The sequence below is a fragment of the Diceros bicornis genome, chromosome 7 (genome assembly GCF_020826845.1).
Source record: "Diceros bicornis minor isolate mBicDic1 chromosome 7, mDicBic1.mat.cur, whole genome shotgun sequence".
NCBI lineage: Eukaryota > Metazoa > Chordata > Mammalia > Perissodactyla > Rhinocerotidae > Diceros > Diceros bicornis.
In genome coordinates, this window is record NC_080746.1 from 56,724,177 (window position 1) to 56,746,004 (window position 21,828).

Consider the following 21,828-nt stretch of genomic DNA (forward strand, 5'->3'; position numbering starts at 1 on the left):
GAACTAAGTGAAACAGAAATGAGCAACCTACCTGACAGAGAGTTCAAACAAAGAGTGTGAAGGATGCTCACTGATCTGGGGAGAAGAATAGATGAACTCAGTGAGAATGTCAACAAAGAAATGGAAGATATAAAAAAGAATCAATCAGAAATGAAGAATACAATACTGGAAATGAAAAATTGACTAGAGGGACTCAAAAGCAGAGTAGAGGACACAGAAGAACAGATCTACGAGCTGGATGAAAGACTAGAAGAAATTACCCAAGCTGAACAGGTAAAAGAGAAAAGAATTAAAAAGAGTGAGGACAGTCTAAGGGACCTCTGGGACAACATCAAGCGCACTAACATCCGTGTTACAGGTGTCCCGGAAGGAGAAGAGCAAGACAAAGGGGCAGAGAATCTATTTCAAGAAATAATAGATGAAAACTTCCCTAACCTAAGGAAGGAAACAGACATCCAGGTACAGGAAGCACAGAGAGCCCCAAACAAGATAAACCCAAAGAGGCCCACACCAAGACACATCATAATCAAAATGTCCAGAATTAAAGATAAAGAGAGAATCCTAAAAGCCACAAGAGAAAGTCAAGTTACATACAAAGGAAACCCCATAAGGCTATCAGCTGACTTCTCAGCAGAAACCTTACAGGCTAGAAGAGAGTGGCACAATATATTTAAAGTGCTAAAAGGAAAAAACTTACAGCTAAGAATACTCTACCCAGCAAGGTTATCATTCAAAATGGAAGGAGAGATCAAAAATTTCCCAGACAAGCAAAAATTAAGGGAGTTTGTCACCAAGAAACCAGTGCTACAAGAAATGTTAAAGGGACTGATTTAAGGGAAAAAGAGAAGACCACAAATAGGAAAAATTATCTATTTCCATGATAAGAACGTAATGGATACAAATGCACAAAAAAGAGGTTAGATATGGTATCAAAAACATAAAAGGAGGGAGGAGGGGCGTTAAAGAGTAGAGCTTTCAGACAGAGGTCAAACTAAAGAGACCATAAATTCTGCATAGAAGAAGAAAGGAACAGAGAAGGACTACTAAAACACTGAGAAAAAAAAAAGTTAAAAAATGGCACTAAGTACATACTTATCAATAGCTACTTTAAACGTCAATGGACTAAATGCTCCAATTAAAAGGCATAGGGTGGCTGAATGGATAGAAAAACAAGACCCATATATATGCTGCATACAAGAGACACACTTCAGACCTAAAGACACTCACAAACTGAAAGTGAAGGGATGGAAAAAGATACTCCACGCAAATGGCAATGAAAAGAAAGCTGGGGTAGCAGTACTCAGACAAAATAGACTTTAAAACAAAAACTGTAAAAAGAGACAAAGAAGGGCATTACATAATGATCAAGGGAACAATCCAACAAGAGGATATAACACTTGTAAATATCTACGCACCCAATGTAGGTGCACCTAAATATATAAAGCAATTATTAACAGACATAAAAACAGAAATAGACAGTAACACAATAATAGTAGGGGACTTTAACACTCCACTTACACCAACAGACAGATCATCCAAACAGAAGATTAATAAGGAAACATTGGCCTTAAATGACACACTAGAACAGATGGACCTAGTAGATATATATAGAGCATTCCATCCAAAAACCGAAGAATACACGTTCTTTTCAAATGCACATGGAACATTCTCCAGGATTGATCACATATTAGGCCACAAAACAAATCTACATAAATTTAAGAAGATTGAAATAATACCAAGTATCTTTTCTGACCACAATGGTATGAAACTAGAAATCAACTATAGGAAGAAAATCAGAAAGCCACAAATACGTGGAGATTAAACAAAATGCTACTGAACAATGACTGGGTCAATGAAGAAATCAAAGAAGAAATCAAAAAATACCTGGAGACAAATGAAAATGAAAATACCACATGCCAGAATTTATGGGATACAGCAAAAGCGGTTCTAAGAGGGAAGTTTACAGCGATACAGGCCTATCTCAATAAACAAGAAAAATCTCAAATAAACAATCTAACAATGCACCTAAAGGAACTGGAAAAAGAAGAACAAACAAAGCCCAAAATCAGTAGAAGAAGGGAAATCATAAAAATCAGAGCAGAAATAAATGAAATAGAGACCAAAAAAACAATAGAAAAAATTAATAAAACCAAGAGCTGGTTCTTTGAAAAGATCAACAACATTGACAAACCTTTAGCTAGACTCAACAAGAAAAAAAGAGAGAAGGCACAAATAAGTAAAATCAGAAATGAAAGAGGAGAAATTACAACAGACACCTCAGAAATACAAAAGATTATAAGAGAATACTACGAAAAGCTATATGCCAACCAATTCGACAATATGGAAGAAATGGATAAATTCTTAGAATCATACAACCTTCCAAAACTGGATCAAGAAGAAGTAGAGAATTTGAATAGACCAATCACCAGTAAGGAGATTGAAACAGTAATCAAAAACCTCCCCAAAAATAAAAGTCCAGGACCAGATGGCTTCCCTGGTGAAGTCTACCAAACATTCAAAGAAGACTTAATACCTATCCTTCTCAAACTCTTCCAAAAAATTGAAGAGGGGGGGAAGCTCCCTAACTCATTCTATGAAGCTGACATTACCCTGATACCAAAACCAGACAAGGACAACACAAAAAAAAAGAAAACTACAGGCCAATATCACTGATGAACATCGATGCAAAAATCCTCAACAAAATACTAGCAAATCGCATACAACAATACGTTAAAAAGATTATACACCATGATCAAGTGGGATTTATTCCAGGGATGCAGGGATGGTTCAACATTCGCAAATCAATCAACGTGATACACCACATTAATAAAATGAAGAATAAAAATCACATGATCATCTCAATAGATGCAGAGAAAGCATTTCACAAGATACAGCATCCATTTATGATAAAAACTCTGAATAAAATGGGTATAGAAGGAAAGTACCTCAACATAATAAAGACCATATATTACAAACCCACAGCTAATATCATCCTCAATGGTGAAAAACTGAAAGCTATCCCTCTAAGAACAGGAACCAGACAAGGATGCCCACTCTCACCACTCCTATTTAACATAGTACTGGAAGTCCTAGCCAGAGCAATCAGGCAAGAGAAAGAAATAAAAGGGATCCAAATTGGAAAGGAAGAAGTGAAACTCTCACTATTTGCAGATGACATGTATAGAAAACCCTAAAGAATGCACCAGAAAACTTTTAGAAGTAATAAATGAATACGGTAAAGTTGCAGGATACAAAATCAGCATACAAAAATCAGTTGCATTTGTATACACTAACAATGAAGCAGCAGAAAGAGAAATTAAGAATACCATCCCATTTACAATTGCAACAAAAAGAATAAAATACCTAGGAATAAACTTAACCAAAGAGGTGAAAGATCTGTACACCAAAAACTATAAGACATTGCTGAAAGAAACTGAAGAAGACACAAAGAAATGGAAAGATATTCCGTGCTCTTGGATTGGAAGAATTAACATAGTTAAGATGTCCATACTTCCTAAAGCAATCTATAGATTCAATGCAATCCCTATCAAAGTTCCAACAACATTTTTCACAGAAATAGAACAAAGAATCCTAAAATTTATATGGAACAACAAAAGACCCCGAATAGCTAAAGGAATCCTGAGAAAAAAGAACAAAGCTGGAGGTATCACACTCCCTGATTTCAAAATATACTACAAACCTATAGTAACCAAAACAGCATGGTACTGGCACAAAAACAGACACACAGATCAATGGAATAGAATCGAAAGCCCAGAAATAAACCCACACATCTATGGACAGCTAATCTTTGACAAAGGAGCCAAGAACATACAATGGAGAAAAGAAAGTCTCTTCAACAAATGGTGTTGGGAAAACTGGATAGCCACATGCGAAAAAATGAAAGTAGACCCTTACCTTACACCATACACAAAAATTAACTCCAAACAGATTAAAGACTTGAATGTAAGACCTGAAACTATGAAACTTCTAGAAGAAAACATAGGCAGTACGCTCTTCGACATCAGTCTTAGCAACATATTTTCAAGCACCATGTCTGACTGGGCAAGAGAAACAATAGAAAAAATAAACAAATGCAACTACATCAAACTAAAAAGCTTCTGCACAGCAAAGGAAACCATCAACAAAACGAAAAGACAACCTAACAATTGGGAGAAGATATTTGCAAACCATACATCTGATAAGGGCTTAATCTCCAAAATATATAAAGAACTCATGCATCTCAACAACAAAAAAACTAACAACCCAATTAAAAAATGGGCAAAAGACCTGAACAGACATTTCTCCAAAGAAGATATACAGATGGCCAACAGACACATGAAAAGATGTTCAAAATCATTAACTATCAGGGAAATGCAAATCAAAACTACAATGAGATATCACCTCACGCCCATCAGAATGGCTATAATTAACAAGACAGGAAACAACATATGTTGGAGAGGATGTGGAGAGAAGGGAACTCTCATACACTGCTGGTGGGAGTGCAAACTGGTGCAGCCACTATGGAAAACAGTATGGAGAGTCCTCAAAAAATCAAGGATAGAACTACCATATGATCCAGCTATTCCACTGCTGGGTATTTATCCAAAGAACTTGAAAACACCATTGCATAAAGATACATGCACCCCTGTGTTCACTGCAGCGTTATTCACAATAGCCAAGACTTGGAAGCAACCTAAGTGCCCATCAAGGGATGAATGGATAAAGAAGATGTGGTATATCTACACAATGGAATACTACTCAGCCATAAGAAACGATGAAATCCAGCCATTTGTGACAACATGGATGGACCATCCATTTCGGGTATTATGCAAAGCGAAATAAGTCAGAGGGAGAAGGTCAAATACCATATGATTTCCTTCACTAAGTAGTAGATAATAACAACAATAAACAAACACATAGAGACAGAGATTGGATTGGTGGTTACCAGAAGGGAAGGGGGGAGGGCGAAAGGGATAATTCGGCACACGTGTGTGGTGATGGGTTGTAATTAGTATTTGGGTGGTGAACATGATGTAATCTATGCAGAAATAGAAGTATAATGATGTACACCTGAAATTTATACAATGTTATAAACCAATGTTACTGCAATAAATAAAAAATTAAAAAAAAAAAAATTAAACAATCCCGGTTGCAACCTGGTATATTGAGTTCCTAAATATACCTGTTTGTCTCTGGGAAAAAAAAAAAAAAAAAGAATGTGAAAAGACAACCCACAGAATGGGAGAAAATATTTGCAAATCAGGTACTTATATCTAGAAAATATAAAGAACCTTGCAACTCAATAATCAAAAGACAACTCTGTTTAAAAATGGGTAAAGGATCTGAATAGACATTTCTCCAGGGAAGATATACAAATGGCCAATAAGCATGTGAAAAGATGCTCAACACCAATAGTCATTAGGAAAATGTAAATCAAAACCACAATGAGAAACTACTTTATACCCACTAGGACGGCTATAATCAAAAAGAGAGACAATAACAAGTGCTGACAAGGATGTAGAAAAACTAGAACCCTCATACACTGCTGGTGGGAATGTAAAATGGTACAGGCACTTTGGAAAACAGTCTGGCTGTTCCTCAAATGATTAAACACAGAGTTACCATCTAGCAATTCCATTCATAGGTGTATACCTAAGAGAAATAAAGGCCTACATTCACACAAAAATTTGTATACAAATGTTCATACCAACATTATTTATAATAGACAAAAAGTGGAAACAATCCAAATGTCCATTAACAATGAATGGATAAAAAATGTTGTCTATCCATTCAGTGGAATATTATTCAGCCACAAACAGGAATGAAGTACTGATACATGTTACAACATGGATAAACCTTGAAAACATTATGCTAAGGTGAAAGAAGCCACTCACAAAAGACCACATATTATATAATTTCATTTATATTAAATGTGCAGATTAGGCAAATCTATAGAGACAGAAAGTAGATTAGTGGGTTGCTTATGGCTGGGAAGGTTGGGGATAAATGAGAAGCGACTGCAAACGAGTTTGACATTTCTTTTAAAAGTGACGAAAATGTTCTAAAATTAGATTGTTGTGATGTTTGTACAACTCTGTGGCTATATCAAAAACCACTGAATTGTATACTTTGGGTGAGTTCTCTCTCAATAAAGCAGTTAAAAAAAAACAGAGAGAGAGAGATTTGGGGCCAGCCCGGCGGTGTAGCAGTTAAGTGTGTGCGCTCTGCTTTGGTGGCCGGGGGTTCACAGGTTCGCAAACCAGGCGCGGACCCATGCACTGCTTGTCAAGCCATGCTGTGGCAGCGGCCCATATAAAGTAGAGGAAGATGGGCATGGATGTTAGCCCAGGGCCAACCTTCCTCAGCAAAAAGAGGAGGGTTGGTATGAAATGTTAGCTCAGGGCTAATCTTCCTCACAAAAAAAAAAAAAAGGAGAGAGAGAGAGAGAGAGATTTATGCATAAAGGAATATCTCCTGGACAACTTAAGTTTATTCCTTTAAGGACCAAAGCTTAAATGTTTTCCCTTTCTTTTCTGTATTTTAACCATTTTGTATTAGATTCTCTCCCCACCAACCCTCCTCACCCCCAAATAAAATGTATATCTTGTCTTCTTTTACAGAGCAGAATGGATGCAACTGACCTCTTATGTACGTCTCGGGGTCATTTCAAACACCACACCTTATATTGTGCCATAACAGCAATGCCCCTAAGGGCTAACGGGCCCTAAATGGCTCCTGGCTACCACGCTTCAGAAGTTGTGACTGTTTTGTTCTTGTTAAGTTTAATTTGCATTACTAACACTTCCTCTGTTTTATTTATTTATCTATCTTTATTGAGATATAATTGACATACAACATTGTGTAGGTTTAAGGTATATAATGTGTCGATTTTATACATTTATATATTGCAATATGATTACCACCATAGCATTAGCTAACACCTCCATCACATCACGTAATTACCTTTTCTTTTTTGTGGTGGGAACAATTAAGACCTAGTCTCTTAGCAACTTTGAAGTTTATAATACAGTATTGTTGCTTATAATTACTATGCTGTGCATTAGATCTCCAGGACTTATTTATCTACTAGTTGCAAGAAGTATGACTGTTGTTTGGAGCTTCTTTGTGTCCTTCTTCAAGTGTAGACTGTTTAGCTATACTCCTTATTGCTTGATGCGCTCAGTTTGCCCTCCTAATAGAACTGCTGGAGTTTATAAAACTCCATATAATTAGGCTTATGAAAAATTGCAAAGAAAAAATGAACTTGAATTAAAAAAATCAGAGGGTCTGGGTGTGCTTTAGTGCTAACATTTATGTGTGACCTTAGGCAAGTATCTGTACCTGAGCTGTAAAACAGTGATAATATCTACAATGCAGAGCTAAATGAGGACTAGAGATGATAAATGTGAAGCACGCAATATAGTTCCTAGCACATAACAGGTAAAAAGTAATTGACAGTTTTTATCAGAGTCTCAAATCTACTAAATACTACTTGATTACCTTGGGCAAGTCTCTTCATCTCTTCGTCTCAGTTTCTACATTGTTAACATGGGAGAAAAGATCTCCCCTCACCTCACTGAGTGTTAGGAGGGCAAACTGATCATGCATGATTTATATTTTTGTAAACTCCCAAGAGGTACAAAGTATTATTCATTGATCTTAAGGATGACAGGAAGATCCTCATTAAATTAAAAATACTGTTTAAAAAAACCTACTCTCCTCCTTGCTAACAGTAGCATCTCCAAATGCAAAGGAATATGTGGTGGACACCAAGTCCATTACCTGCCACCACTAAGACGTTTATAATATATCCTAGAAAGTCTGCTGCTCATGCTCACTAATCATTTCCAAGAAAAAAACATCCCTTCCCACTACTATTCTCAAATCAATTGCTCAGCAACTACACACAGAACACTCACTATGCACACAACCCTGAGCTAAATGCTGAGGGACATTCACTCAGAACATCACTTCCTGCCCTCAAAAAAAACACAGGTTATTTCTGTTGGGAGATAATTCTTATGCAATTAGAGGGCACTGAATCTGCATTCTAGGGCTGACTACCAGGAGACCATTGTATTTTTGAATGTGGCTTATGAAAATCAGTTCTATGACTTAGCCATAACTTCAAAAAAGAAAATGCTGGGGCCGGCCCGGTGGCGCAAGCGGTTAAGTGCGCGCGCTCCGCTGCGGCGGCCCGGGGTTCGCTGGTTCGGATCCCGGGCGCGCACCGAAGTACTGCTTGGTAAGCCATGCTGTGGCGGCGTCCCATATAAAGTGGAGGAAGATAGGCACCGATGTTAGCCCAGGGCCATCTTCCTCAGCAAAAAAAGAGGAGGATTGGCGGATGTTAGCTCAGGGCTGATCTCCTCACAAAAAAAAAAAAAAAAAAAAAAAAAAAAAAAAAAAAAAAGAAAATGCTAAGTTGTGTCATATAGACTCCCAGTGCTGTACTGGAGAAGGAGTGATATAAACTCAGGTCAGAAAGCTTTCCCAAGGAGATATACCTTGAAAGATGGGTATGATTTGGATGGGCTTAGTATAGACTGGTAGGAAATGGGATTTTCTCATGAGATAAACCATACCAACAGAAGTACAGAGATGAGAAAAAGCCTGATGAGAGAGCAGTCTGTTTGAGGGTAGGGTATACACTGTAAGTTTAATGATCCAGTTTGAGTTTGACATTGATAACTCTTAGAGCTATCAACAAGTGCCTTATATCTTATAGTTAACCTAAGGATCTATTATGATAATGTCTTTGCCTCCTAAAATATCTAATGGTGGACAAAAATAACAATGTCACCTCCCCATCCTCACCCCACACACTCTGAACCATTCCCTACCCCATCCTTCCAAGAATGCAGGCTTTCACCCACCTCCGTGTCGTCTTCCTTTTTCCTCTTGTTTATTGACTCACTTCCTTCTTCATCTTCTTCTTCCTCCTCTATGATTCCTTCCACTATAGATTTTGAGCCTTCTGGACTTGTAATTCCTTCACACCTAGGTTTAAAAAAAAAAGTGCTATCACATACCTCTCTTCTATACACAAATCATCTCAGAGATACTGATACATACGGCCTTTTATAATCAAATGTTAGCTAAAACTTAACAACGCTCCTGGGAGAAGGGGGATGTGAAAAATGTGCATTTTTAAAATGTGTAAAAGTAGATCAAGGCTGTGGAAGGTCAGGGCCAATGTATGACTATACTCCAAGGGCTGGTTTCCAGTACTTGCACCAATAGTGACCCACAAAAGGGAGTAACCATTTCCTGAGGCATGGTGACAAGAGTTTTATTGGCATTATCTTACAGAATGCTCCTAACAATCTTATGAAGTAGGCCTGAAGAGTTAAAAAAAAATTGCCCAGGATCACCTAGCTTATGAGTGGATGAAGCGGGGAGGCAAATCCAGGCCCAATTAACTCTAAAGCATAGTGCTTTTCTACTGTACCCTGCTTACAGTAGAACAAGGCTCAGACAGAAAGGTAAAAGGTCCCCACTTTTTAATTAGCCGACAGAAACTGGCAATTACAATAATCATGGCCAGCTGAACCTTGGAGATTAGAACATCTGATCCAACCAATTATTGTTGTTGTTTTTCCTCTAAAAAAAAATCTCTTTATTGTGTAATTAGGTATAAAAATTATTACTATATGAACAGCTGGTACCATAATTCCTTTTAGAATTCATTGGAAAAAATACACTGACAAGTGTTAAAGGTAAAAATCCCAAGGGCCTAGGTAGCAGCTAGTGCCAAGGTCTGCTCTGCACAACAGAGAAGAATTTGTAATTTTGCCCTTGAAAGGGAGAGAAAAGGAAGAATAGGAAAGAGAACAAGCAAGATAAAAAGAGACTTGGACAAACTGAAGGCTCAGTGAAACTTTGGTGGTAGATTTTAAAAACAACAACTCCAGCCGGCCCAGGAGCATAGTGGTTATGTTCGCGTGCTCCACTTCGGCGGCCCAGGGTTCACAGGTTTGGATCACGGGTGCAGACCTACACACGGCTCATCGAGCCATGCTGTGGAGTCGTCCCACATACAAAATAGAGGAAGACTGGCATGGATGTTAGCTCAGGGACAATCTTCCTCAAGCAAAAAGAGGACAGAACTTGAAAACACCAATGCGTAAAGATACATGCACCCCTGTGTTCATTGCAGCATTACTCACAATAGCCAAGACTTGGAAGCAACCTAAGTGCCCATCAAGGGACGAATGGAGAAAGAAGATATGGTATATCTACACAATGGAATACTACTCAGCCATAAGAAACAATGAAATCCAGCCATTTGTGACAACATGGATGGACATTTCGGGTATAATGCAAAGTGAAATAAGTCAGAGGGAGAAGGTCAAATACCGTATGATTTCCTTCATTAAGTAGTAGATAATAACAACAATAAACAAACACATAGAGACAGAGATTGGATTGGTGGTTACCAGAGGGGAAGGGGGGAAGGAGGAGGGCAAAAGGGATAATTCGGCACATGTGTGTGGTGATGGGTTGTAATTAGTATTTGGGTGGTGAACATGATGTAATCTATGCAGAAATAGAAGTATAATGATGTACACCTGAAATTTATACAATGTTATAAACCAATGTTACTGCAATAAACAAAAAATTTAAAAAAAAAAGAGGAAGATTAGCAACAGATGTTAGCTCAGGGCCAATCTTCTTCACCAAAAAAAAAAAAAAAGAGAGAGAGAGAGAAACAACTTCTCCTTCTCTGTTTCCTCTACCAAACCTTCAGTGAAGTCTATGTCACAGGTATTTTGTTAAGTGGGGGTTTTCTATGGAACTTGAGGTACAATAGGTTTCACAAATAGGTCAAAGTAGCATAACAAATAAAAAAACATTTGCTCTGGATTTTCACAGCTATGATTGGGAGGTTCAAGAGAATTTCACCTAGATCAAGAAGGGAAGGAAGGTTCCAGCTGATATCTTTCCCAGCTGATATCTATGTGACAATGAACACACACACACACCTTTTTTTTTTTTTTTGGTGAGGAAGATCGGCCCTGAGCTAACATCTGCCAATCTTCCTCTTTTTGCTGAGGAAAACTGGCCCTGGGCTAACATCCATGCCCATCTTCCTCCACTTTATATGGGATGCCGCCACAGCATGGCTTGACAAGTGGTGCATCGGTGCATGCCCGGGATCCGAACCGGCGAACCCCGGGCCGCTGCAGCGGAGCACGCACACTTAACCGCTTGCGCCACTGGGCTGGCCCCCACACACACACACTTACATACACAGATTTACATATTAAGAGAAAACACCACTTAAGTTTACAGATTAAGTAAAATTTTAAAATCACTGAACTACCTGCCAAGTAACTTCCTTACAAAATGTTTTACCACTGCTTAAACAAGTCAGATCTCCAAATATTTAGGCATTGAAAAGTGGGCAGTCTCACAGCTTACTCAAAGCCTCTGCATTGTGTCTGCCAGATATTACTACTCAAATTGCCCTTTCAGGCACAAAATCCATAATATAGGCCTTGAAGTCAAATACACAGGAGTTTGAATCTGAGCTCTGTCATTCACTAGCTGTGTGATCCTCGGAAAGTCACATTACCTTTCTGAACTTCCATTTCCTCACCTATAAAACAATACTTACCTTAAAGAAGTATTGTAAGGATTAAATGAGATAGTGCAAATGAATTAACCAATCCAGGTAATGATCATCCATGTCTACTAACATCCAAAAAAAGAGACAACCAGACATTATGTGCTTCCTGATGGCAGTACACAATACCACCTATTCTTGCAAACAAATAAAAAACCAAAATAACAACAAACAAACCTGAACTTGATCAAATCTCTGGATCTAACAAACAATTTACCAATACAGGGAACAAAGGAACATATTAAATTACACCTTGAGGAATCAATCAGCAAATTCAGAGTGTGGAAAATTCTAGTAGGCAAAGAACCAAGATTCCTCAACAAATTAAATTGCAAGGAAAAAAAATGACAGAGATAGAAGTGGAACCTATAGATTAAAAGATACTTAAGAGATATATCAATCAACTGCTATGTAACTACTTTACTGTAATTCTGATTTGAACTATAAAAAAATTATTTATGGGACAATCAGAAATGTGAATACTGAATAGACATCTGGTGACATTAAGGAATTGCTAATTTTTTTAGGTGTGATAATGGTATTGTGATTGTGTTTAAAGTGTCCTTACGTTTTAGAGCATACTGAAATCTTACAGAGGAAATTATGTATTTGTCTGGAATTTGTTTCAAAATATTTTGTGCTTAGGGGAAAAAAATATGGACAAAGATGAAACATGACTGGTGATGAGTTAACATTGTTGAAAATGGGCAATGGCTACACCAGGGGTCACTGTATTATTCTATTTTTATATGTCTGAAAATTTTCCATTATATAAGGTTTTAAAAATGAGATAGTGTATGTAAAATACCTTGCACAGTGCCTGGCAAATAGCAGGCATTCAAAAACGCCATTATCATTTTCATCAACTCTGTGACCTGTCTGTTCCGCTGGTTTTGTGACTACATAGCAATGTCCAGGACTCATGTAACTCTATCCAGGAAGATCAACTGGGCTAAATAATCTTAGCTCACCCTTAGAATCTGGCTTTCACTAGGCTATGCTAAGCTTTTGTACTATAATTTCCTCACAACCAGGTTTGGCTTAGAAGGAGACTGTAACCAGAATGAAACCGTAGCTGCCAGCACTAGAGTGGACATTTAATTTTTAACGTCCATTCTTTGGGATTCTTCACCTTTTAACACCTAGAGTTGTGCTAATAAGGTAATCCAGTATTAAACAGAAGACATTATTTGGCTTTGGTATTTCTTCAAAAAAAATGAAAGAAAAAAGAAGAGAAAATCTATACAGCTGGCCCAGCTGAGCTCATTTGTAAAAATTACCTGAATTAATGAAAGTATTCATCAGGATGGTAGGAGAGGTGTATGAAAAATAAGCAATCTGTAATTCCCTCACCATGTTTCAGTCTCTAACCAGCCCAAGGGGGAAAAATAAGACCTACTGTTTTACTTGGCCAACCATTGAGACACGTGCAGACTCCAGATTTCGAATCTGGCCACTCTTCACACTAGAAGAGAAAAGTGAGAAGGGAAAGAGGTTATTTAACATCCATCTTATCATGTCACTAGGGTCAAATGAATAATTCTGCAGATTCTGTGGGACCTACTAAAAAGCTGTGGTTACCAATGTAGCTTACTATGGAGATTACCATCACTTTCCACTTGGTTATTATGGCTATAAGCCAAGTAGTAAAAAGTAAGTATTCAGTTCTGCAAATATTTACCAAGAGGATACTATGTGCCAGGCCTGTGTTCAAGAGGTATATAATTCAGTGGGGAGAAAGAAACATAAACAGTTAATTTTAAAGTATTAAGGCAAGGTTCAAAGGAATCACTTTATTCTGAATGAGGTTAGAGGAATATTCCCAAATGTTCTGCCTAAACTGAAGACTGAAAATAAGAAGTAAAGGGGAAGATAAAGGAGGGTGGTCAGAGCATCACAGGCAGTGGGCACATTGTGAAAGAAGGCACTGTAATGTAAAAACGTCAGCAGGATGAGGATTTTAGAGGACTAAGTGCAAGGAGAAGCAGCAGAGAGCAAAGGGGGAGTGTGACAGAATAGGCTAGGCAGGGGCCACCTCCTAGAGGGCCTTGCAATGCATGCTATAGAGCTTAAGAGCTTAGACTCCATCTTAATAGATTAGTCTTCTGAGAGTTGTCTACTTTAGTACACCTAAGAGCCAAGCAAAACGAGTGCATGTCCCAGGATACACCACCTGAAGCAGGCCACCAGAACACATTTCTTTAAATCTCATTTTTTAGCTTAAAAATTCATGTAAAATTTTAAAGTGCACCCCCGCTTAGATAATGACTTTGTTTCTTATTTTAATGATAAGCAATCAGAACGACTACTTCATTTTTCTACCACCAAGTGAATCTATAAGCCTACCAGTGCTTGTAATCATACACTCTGCCTTGATGACTGTTTAATATATGAAATATCTCCGTTCCTATTCAAGGCCAACCTTAGGCACTGGTTCCCATCCCCTCTTGCTTATCAAGACCTTGTTTCCTTTAGTTATGCTGTCTCTCCTGTGTCATCATTTTTTTCTCTCTAGTAGATATTATAAAACATCCTTTAAAAACATTCTCTAGCCTTTAAAAACATTCTCAACCCCACATTCACTACTAGATACTACCCATTTCTCTGCTCTCCTATACAACAAAACTTCTCAAAAAAGTTAACCTTACTTGTCTTCTCTACTTTGTTACCTCCCATCCTTTCATATCCCCAACTTATAGCAGGTTTTTATCTCCCACTCATTTTCTGAGATTTCCTTGGTCAAGGTCACTTCCATCATGCCAATTCTAACGGTCATTTCCTAGTCTTCACCTTAGTTGATCTCTCAGCAGCATTTGACACCGATGTTCTCTCCCTCCTTCTATAAACACTTGCTATACTCTCCTGGTTTTCCTTCTATCTCACCAACTTTTCAGTGCCTTTTCAGTTTTCTTTGTTGGATCTTTCTCTTCTTCCCAAGCTCTAAACATTGTGGAGTATCTCAAGGCTCAGTTCTTGGATCCTTTTTCTATCAACATTAAATCCCTAGGGGATTGCATTCAGTCTTATAGCTTTAAATATTATCTATGTGATGATTCTCCAATTTATCTTCTTCTAACTCTTCTAACTAGTATATATATACAAGTGCCTACTTAACATTTCCACTTAGATGTATAATAAGCATTTCTGCTTATCCAAACAAAAATCCTTATTCCCTGCCCCTTACCCACTCCCAAATCTACTTCTCTTTGTCTCTACTGTTCACCCAATTTCTTGGGCTAAAAACCTAGAAGTCATCCTTGAGCGCTGTGCCTCAGTCTCTCCCCCAACATCCAATCCATTAGGCAGTCCTGTCAGTTCTACCTTCAAAATACATTCCAAATGTGACCACATTACTTCCTCTGTTGCCATCCTACTCTGTGCTTACCTTCATTACTCTCCTATACTACTACAACTGTCTCCTAAACAATTTCCCACTTCCGTTATCACCCCCACTCCCCACTCTTTCCCGTATTCTGTTTTCCTCAGAGCAGCCAGAGTGGTGGAACTGAGATGCAAATCCATTATCTGTCCAACTTCAAAGCCCAGGCTCTTAATGACTATACCCTACTGCCTCTCATTAGGATGACCAAGAGAGCAAAGGCAAGTTCACTTCACTTTAAATTGTTACTGAATTAAATAGGCTGGCCTTATTTCAGCATCTTTTTTTTTTTTTTTTTAATCTAGAATAGCCAAAATGGCTATGAGTCATAAACGCGATTCAGATATCCAGCAGAGTACAAAACAATATTACCAAATATTTCATAGTATTCTTTCTGAGTCTCAGGCTCTGAAAGTAGGTTCTAAAAATCAGTGGCTCTCATAGAATCCAGAACATTTTAACATTCAACAACAGAACACTTATCCTGCATCCAGCAATAGAATCAAGACTCTACCTCCTTTAAGAGAAGGCCCACCATGACCTCTAGGCTGGATTGGGTACCTATCTTCTGTGCCTCCTATGCTTCCTTCACTGTGTTGTGTTTATGTTTACTTGTTTGTATCCACAGTTTTTGATGATAGGAACTAAGCCTGATTCATCCCAGTTCTTAGATCAGGTACTGACACATCTTACATACTAAAAAAATGTGTACTGAAAAAATCTAAAAAGTTATTTGGAATAATTTTCTCACTAGTTGTTACTGGGGAAGTAGGCAGGGTGCCCGAGGTACATGTTGAGCCGGCAGCAGCTGCATTCTCAATGCTGTGCTGCCCAAGATGGAGCGATCTTTGGTGCTTCTGAGAGAAAAGGAATACTGCATCATGGTAGTGTGAACAAGGGGTGGTAGAAGTGACCCCACCAAACACCAACATCGTTCTGGCAAGCCACATCTGGCATGAGAACCTCTGTCCCAGGAAAATTTCCTAGGATGTATTTACCAGGTCCTTAATTTCCACTTGATATCTCTCATTCAGTTAATGGATATGTTCTGCCTGTTAGGGCAGCCAGCAGTATGCTATATGCTATATGAAAGTACCAAAGAAACAGAGAATAGCTTCTGCCCTTTGATGTACGAAAATTAACAATATAAGCATATCCCTTAAGGGAGGATCAGAAGACTTAAGGGGTAAATAGTACAAAATAATATAGTCTTAAAGGTCTCTAGAAATTTTACTGAGGAGTGATCTGGGTGGTTTAGAGGAGTTAAAGAAAGGGTTCTGAAGAAGGGACTGGAGATGGATTTTGAAGAATAGGTAGGAAGACAGTATAATGAAGATATTTTATCCCAAGACTGATCTCCTTGGGGGAGGGAGAGCCTTTTGCTCATCTCTGAATCTTCACCCTTTAGCACAAAGTAAGCATTTAATAAACATTTAATCAAATAATTGATTGAATTAATGAATAATTTAATGACTGAACAGCCTTTACTTAAGTGAAGCCATAGTCAAGTCTGTCAGTGGTCTTTACAAAAATTATTTACCCAAAGGGTTTTTATTTACCCAAAACCCAAATAAAAACTGAGAAAGGAACCTACATCCATGCTCTGCTCTGTTTCTCCATCATTTTCTCTGGAACAAAGAAAGTGAATCTAGAACCATGGAACATCAGAGGTAGAAGAGGCCTTAGAGTCTCATTTAGTCCAAACTCTCACCTTAGAGATGGGAACAGCCAGACAGCAGATGATCCACAATTACTAAGATTCTAGAAGGTACTATAGTGTATTGGAAAAAGGATGGGTTTTAGAAAACTGAGCTAAGTCTGAAACATTTGAAATACTAAAAAAAAAAATTTCTGCTCCTTACATAAATCTTTCCACACATGATTATTACAATAAAGCTAAGGCTTGGAACCTGAACGATTCCTTTGCACTTAACGCTTGAGCTGATGAAAAAGGAAAGCTATAATCAAACATTTAAAATATAGACAATATAGATTTGTGGGTTACCTCCATTCAATGGCATTCTCCAGAGACTTGAAGGTTTTAGGACGGCCACGTAAGAAATTCTGCATGCTATTAAGTGCATCCATGGCTGTACCTAGAAGTTAAACAAAAATGTTAACCACAGCACTTAAAATATTCTGAGCATTTACACTTACTGGGTCAACTGTATACATCTGCTCTCAATGATAGCAGAATTCAGTGATGCTTAGGGGAAAAAAGACGTAGGTTAAGAAAATTCAGAAGACTGATGTGATAGCCAGCTTCCAAGACGGCCTCCAGTGATTTCTGACCCCTGGTATTCACTTCCTTGTGTAGTCCCACCACACTGAATAGGACTGATTTATATAAGCAGTAGTGTGACTTCTGAGGCTGGGTCATAAAAGACATGGCAGCTTCTTTTTAAATGTTAAATAAAATGATGAGACATACATACAAGTGAAATATTATATAGCCATAAAAGATATTTATGAAGAGTTTCTGATGATATGGAAAATTGTTATCTAATGTGGGGTGTGGGCAAAACAGGTGAACGTGTCAAAAGGTACAAACATTGTGACTATACAGCATGGTGACTATAGTTAATAATACTGTACTGTAAATCTGAAAGTTGTTAAGAGAATAGATCTTAAAAGTTCTCATCACAAGAAAAAAAATTTATAACTATGTGTGGTGATGGATGTTAACCAGACATATTGTGGTGATCATTTCGCAATATATACACATATTGAATCATGTTATACACCTCAAACTAATACAAAGTTATGTTAATTTTATCTCGATAAAAAAAAATACTTGGAATGCTTTTGCCATAAAGTTACATTAAGAGGAAGATATAAAAGACAGAGGGACATACTTTTAAGATGAGTGAAATCAACAATAAATTAAAACAAGATAACAATAGTTTACCATGGATGTTTCTTATAAGTCAAAAGATTTTGATTTGGTCAGCACTAAGAAAACTTACCTTCCACAACATCAATCATGCACAGACCCAGGAGGCTTGGCACCAGGTTGGATGATGCTGTGTGGACAGCAATGGCACCACCCATGCTATGTCCAATAAGCATAATTGGAGGAGGGAGGTCCCCATACATGGCTTCAACCACATTGCCGACATCTCTGCAAAGAGAAGGAAAAAAAGGCTGGGAACGCTCTCTGACGATACTATAAAAATAGTTGTCTTTACTAACTTCTTCCTTTGGTCTGTAACTAATAGTTCTAGGACTGTAAAGGTCTACTGGGCCATCTTGCAAATGTAAATCTATGTAAATCTCCTACCTAACATGCCCCCCAATATCTATACATGCAGCCACACATCTAGCTCTTCTGATAAAAGGCAATTTAAGGACTATGAACCCAAATTTTCTGATTTTTCTTTACATAACACTTTCACTGTTCTACACATTTAGTATAATTACATAAACATATACCTTTATTTTAAACCTAAGCTTGAAACTCTGGACAAATCATTTAACTGCTGTATACCTCAGTTTCCCCATCTATAAAACAGGAAAACAATTTTATTAAGCATTATAATGTAGTGAAGTTTTCAGTCACAAGATGAATTGCAACCTCAGTTTATTTTTTACCATGTGGACTTGGGTTAGTTAGTAATCTCTCAAATAGAGTTTCAACATTCATAAAATGAGGATAAGAATATCATTTACTATACTGGATTGCTTTGAGGATTAACTGCGACAGTGAAAGTGCTTTAGGTAATATAGACATTTTAAAGTCACTCCTCCACTCCCAACATTTTAACTATGTTTCTTCTTCCAATCCATGTGCATCTGATATCTTTCCATTTCTTTATGTCTTTATCGAGTTCTTTCAATAATGTCTTGTAGTTTTCATTGTATAGGTCTTTCACTTCCTTGGTGAGATTTATTCCTAGACATTTTATTCTTTTTGATGCAATTGTAAATGGTATTATCATTTTGAGCTCTCTTTCTGTTAGTTCGTTATTAGCATACAGAATGCAACTGATTTTTGTAGGTTGATTTTGTACCCTGCGACTTTGCTGTAGTTGTTGATTATTTCTAATAGTTTTCCAATGGATTCTTTAGGGTTTTCTATATATAAAATCATGTCGTCTGCAAATAGTGAGAGTTTCACTTATCGTTGCCTATTTGGATTTCTTTTTCTTGCCTAATTGCTCTGGCGAAAACCTCCAGAACTATGCTGAATAAGAATGGTGCAAGTGGGCAGCCTTGTCTCCTTCCTGTTCTCAGAGGAATGGCTTTCAGACTTTCCCCGTTGAGTATGATGTTGGCTGTGGGTTTGTCATAAACAGCCTTTATTATGTTGAGGAACTTTCCTTCTATACGAATTTTGATGAAAGTTTTTATCATAACTGGATGTTGGATCTTGTCAAATGCCTTCTCTGCATCTACTGAGATGACCACGTGGTTTTTATTCCTCGTTTTGTTGATATGGTATATCACGTTGATTGATTTGCGGATGTTGAACCATCCGTGTCCCTGGTATAAATCCCACTTGATCGTGGTGTATGATCTTTTTAATGTATTGCTGTATTCAGTTTGCCAATATTTTGTTGAAGACTTTTGCATCTATATTCATCACCAATATTGGCCTATAATTTTCCTTTTTTGTATTGTCTTTGTCTGGCTTTGGTATCAGGGTGATGTTGGCCTCGCAGAATGAGTTAGGAAGTGTTCCATCTTCCTCTATTTTTTGGAATAGTTTGAGAAGGATGGGTGTTAGATCTTCTTTGAATGTTTGGTAAAATTCATTGGAGAAGCCGTCTGGTCCTGGACTTTTATTTTTTGGGAGGTTTTTGATTACTATTTCAATCTCTTTCTTTGTGATTGGTCTATTCAGGTTCTCTATTTCTTGTTGGTTCAGTTTTGGGGGTGGTATGAGTCTAAGAATTTATCCATTTCTTCTAGATTGTCCAATTTGTTGGCATATATTTTCTCATAGTATTCTCTTAAACCTTTGTATTTCCGTGGTATCCATTGTAATTTCTCTTCTTTCATTTATAATTTTATTTATTTGAGTCTTTTCTTTTTTTCTTAGTAAGTCTGGGTAAGGGTTTGTCAATTTTGTTTATCTTCTCAAAGAACCAACTCTTTGTTTTATTAATCCTTTCTACTGTTTTATTGGTCTCAATTTCATTTATTTCTGCTCTAATTTTTATTATTTCTCTCCTTCTGCTGACTTTGGGCTTTGTTTGTTCTTCTTTTTCTAGTTCTGTTAGGTGTAATTTAAGGTTGCTTATTTGTTGAGGTGGGCCTGTATTGCTATGAATTTCCCTCTCAGGACTGCTTTTGCTGCATCCCATATGAGTTGGTATGGCATATTTTCATTTTCATTTGTTTCCAGATATTTTTTTATTTCTCCTTTAATTTCATCAATGATCCACTGGTTGTTCAGTAGCATGTTGTTTAATCTCCACATCTTTGTCACTTTCCCAATTTTCTTCTTGTGGCTGATTTCCAGTTTCATAGCATTATGGTCTGAAAAAATGCTTGTTATGATTTCAATCTTCTTGAATTTATTGAGACTTGACTTGTTTCCCAACATATGGTCTATCCTTGAGAATGTTCCATGCATACTTGAGAAGAATGTGTAGTCAGCTGTTTTTGGATGGAGTGCTCTGTATATGTCTACTAGGTCCATCTCGTCCAGTTTTTCCTATAAGTCCACTGTTTCTTTATTGATTTTTTTGTCTGGATGATCTATCCATTGATGTAGGTGGGGTATTAAGATTCCTTACTATTATTGTGTTGTTGTTAATATCTCCTTTTAGGTTTGTTAATAGTTGCTTTATGTACTTTGGTGCTCCTGTGTTGGGTGCATATATATTTATAATTGATATGTCTTCTTGGTGGAGTGTCCCTTTTATCATTATATATTGCCCCTCTTTGTCTCTCTTAAACTGTTTTATCTTGAAGTCTACTTTGTCTGATATGAGTATAGCAACACTTGCTTTCTTTTGTTTGCCATTAACTTGGAATATGGTCTTCCACCCTTTCACTCTGAACCTGTGTTTGTCTTTAGAGCTGAGATGTGTTTCCTGGAGGCAGCATATTGTTGGGTCTTGCATTTTAATCCATCCTGCCACTCTGTGTCTTTTGATTGGAGAGTTCAATCCATCTTCATTTAGTGTAATTATTGATATATGAGGGCTTAATGTTGCTGTTTTATTGCTTATTTTCTTTTGCATTTCCTTTGTTTCTTGTCCCATGTGTTTCAGCCTGCCAGTTCAGTTTGGTTGTTCTGTCTTATGATTCTTTTAGTTTTCTCTTTATTTATCTTATGTGATTTTGTTCTGATTATTTGTTCAGTGGTTACCTTGAGGTTTGTATAAAAAATCTTGTGTATGAGATAGTCCATTATCTGATGGCCTCTCATTCCCTTTTACTAAGTCCATTCAATCTCTTTCCTCTTCCCCTTCTAAGTTATTCTTCTCACAACTTATTCTATCTTGTGTTGTGGGTGTGTGTTTAAAGTGATGAGGTTATATTTATTTTTGATGATTTCCTTCCTTTGATCTTTGATTTTGGTATTTAAGTGGTTGCTATCCTATTCCAGTGAAGATCTACTATTTTTCTGAATTTGTCTACCTATTTTTCTCCTTGCTCCAAGCTTTGTACTCCCTTTCTCTTCTTTTTTTCAGGCCTGAGGGCCTTCTTGAGCATTTCTTGCAGTCGTGGCGTCGTGGCTATGAACTCCCTTAGCTTTTGTTTATCCGGGAAAGTTATTATTTCTCCATCATGTTTGAAGGATATTTTTGCTGGATAGAGTATTCTTGGCTGAAAGTTTTTGTCTTTCAGTATTTTGAATATATCATTC

At 37.4% G+C, this 21,828-nt stretch overlaps 1 protein-coding gene across 1 annotated transcript in view; it reads right to left on the bottom strand.

Annotated features, from left to right (window-relative positions):
- Positions 1-21,828, bottom strand: part of PPME1 (protein phosphatase methylesterase 1) — a 78,269-nt gene that overhangs the window by 14,472 nt on the left and 41,969 nt on the right. Inside the window, exons 6-9 of the mRNA XM_058545614.1 lie at positions 17,975-18,129; positions 17,014-17,104; positions 13,029-13,094; positions 8,877-9,000 (exon numbers count right to left, since the gene is read on the bottom strand). Coding sequence (XP_058401597.1) covers positions 8,877-9,000; positions 13,029-13,094; positions 17,014-17,104; positions 17,975-18,129 — 436 coding nt within the window. The remainder of the gene's footprint in view (positions 1-8,876; positions 9,001-13,028; positions 13,095-17,013; positions 17,105-17,974; positions 18,130-21,828) is intronic.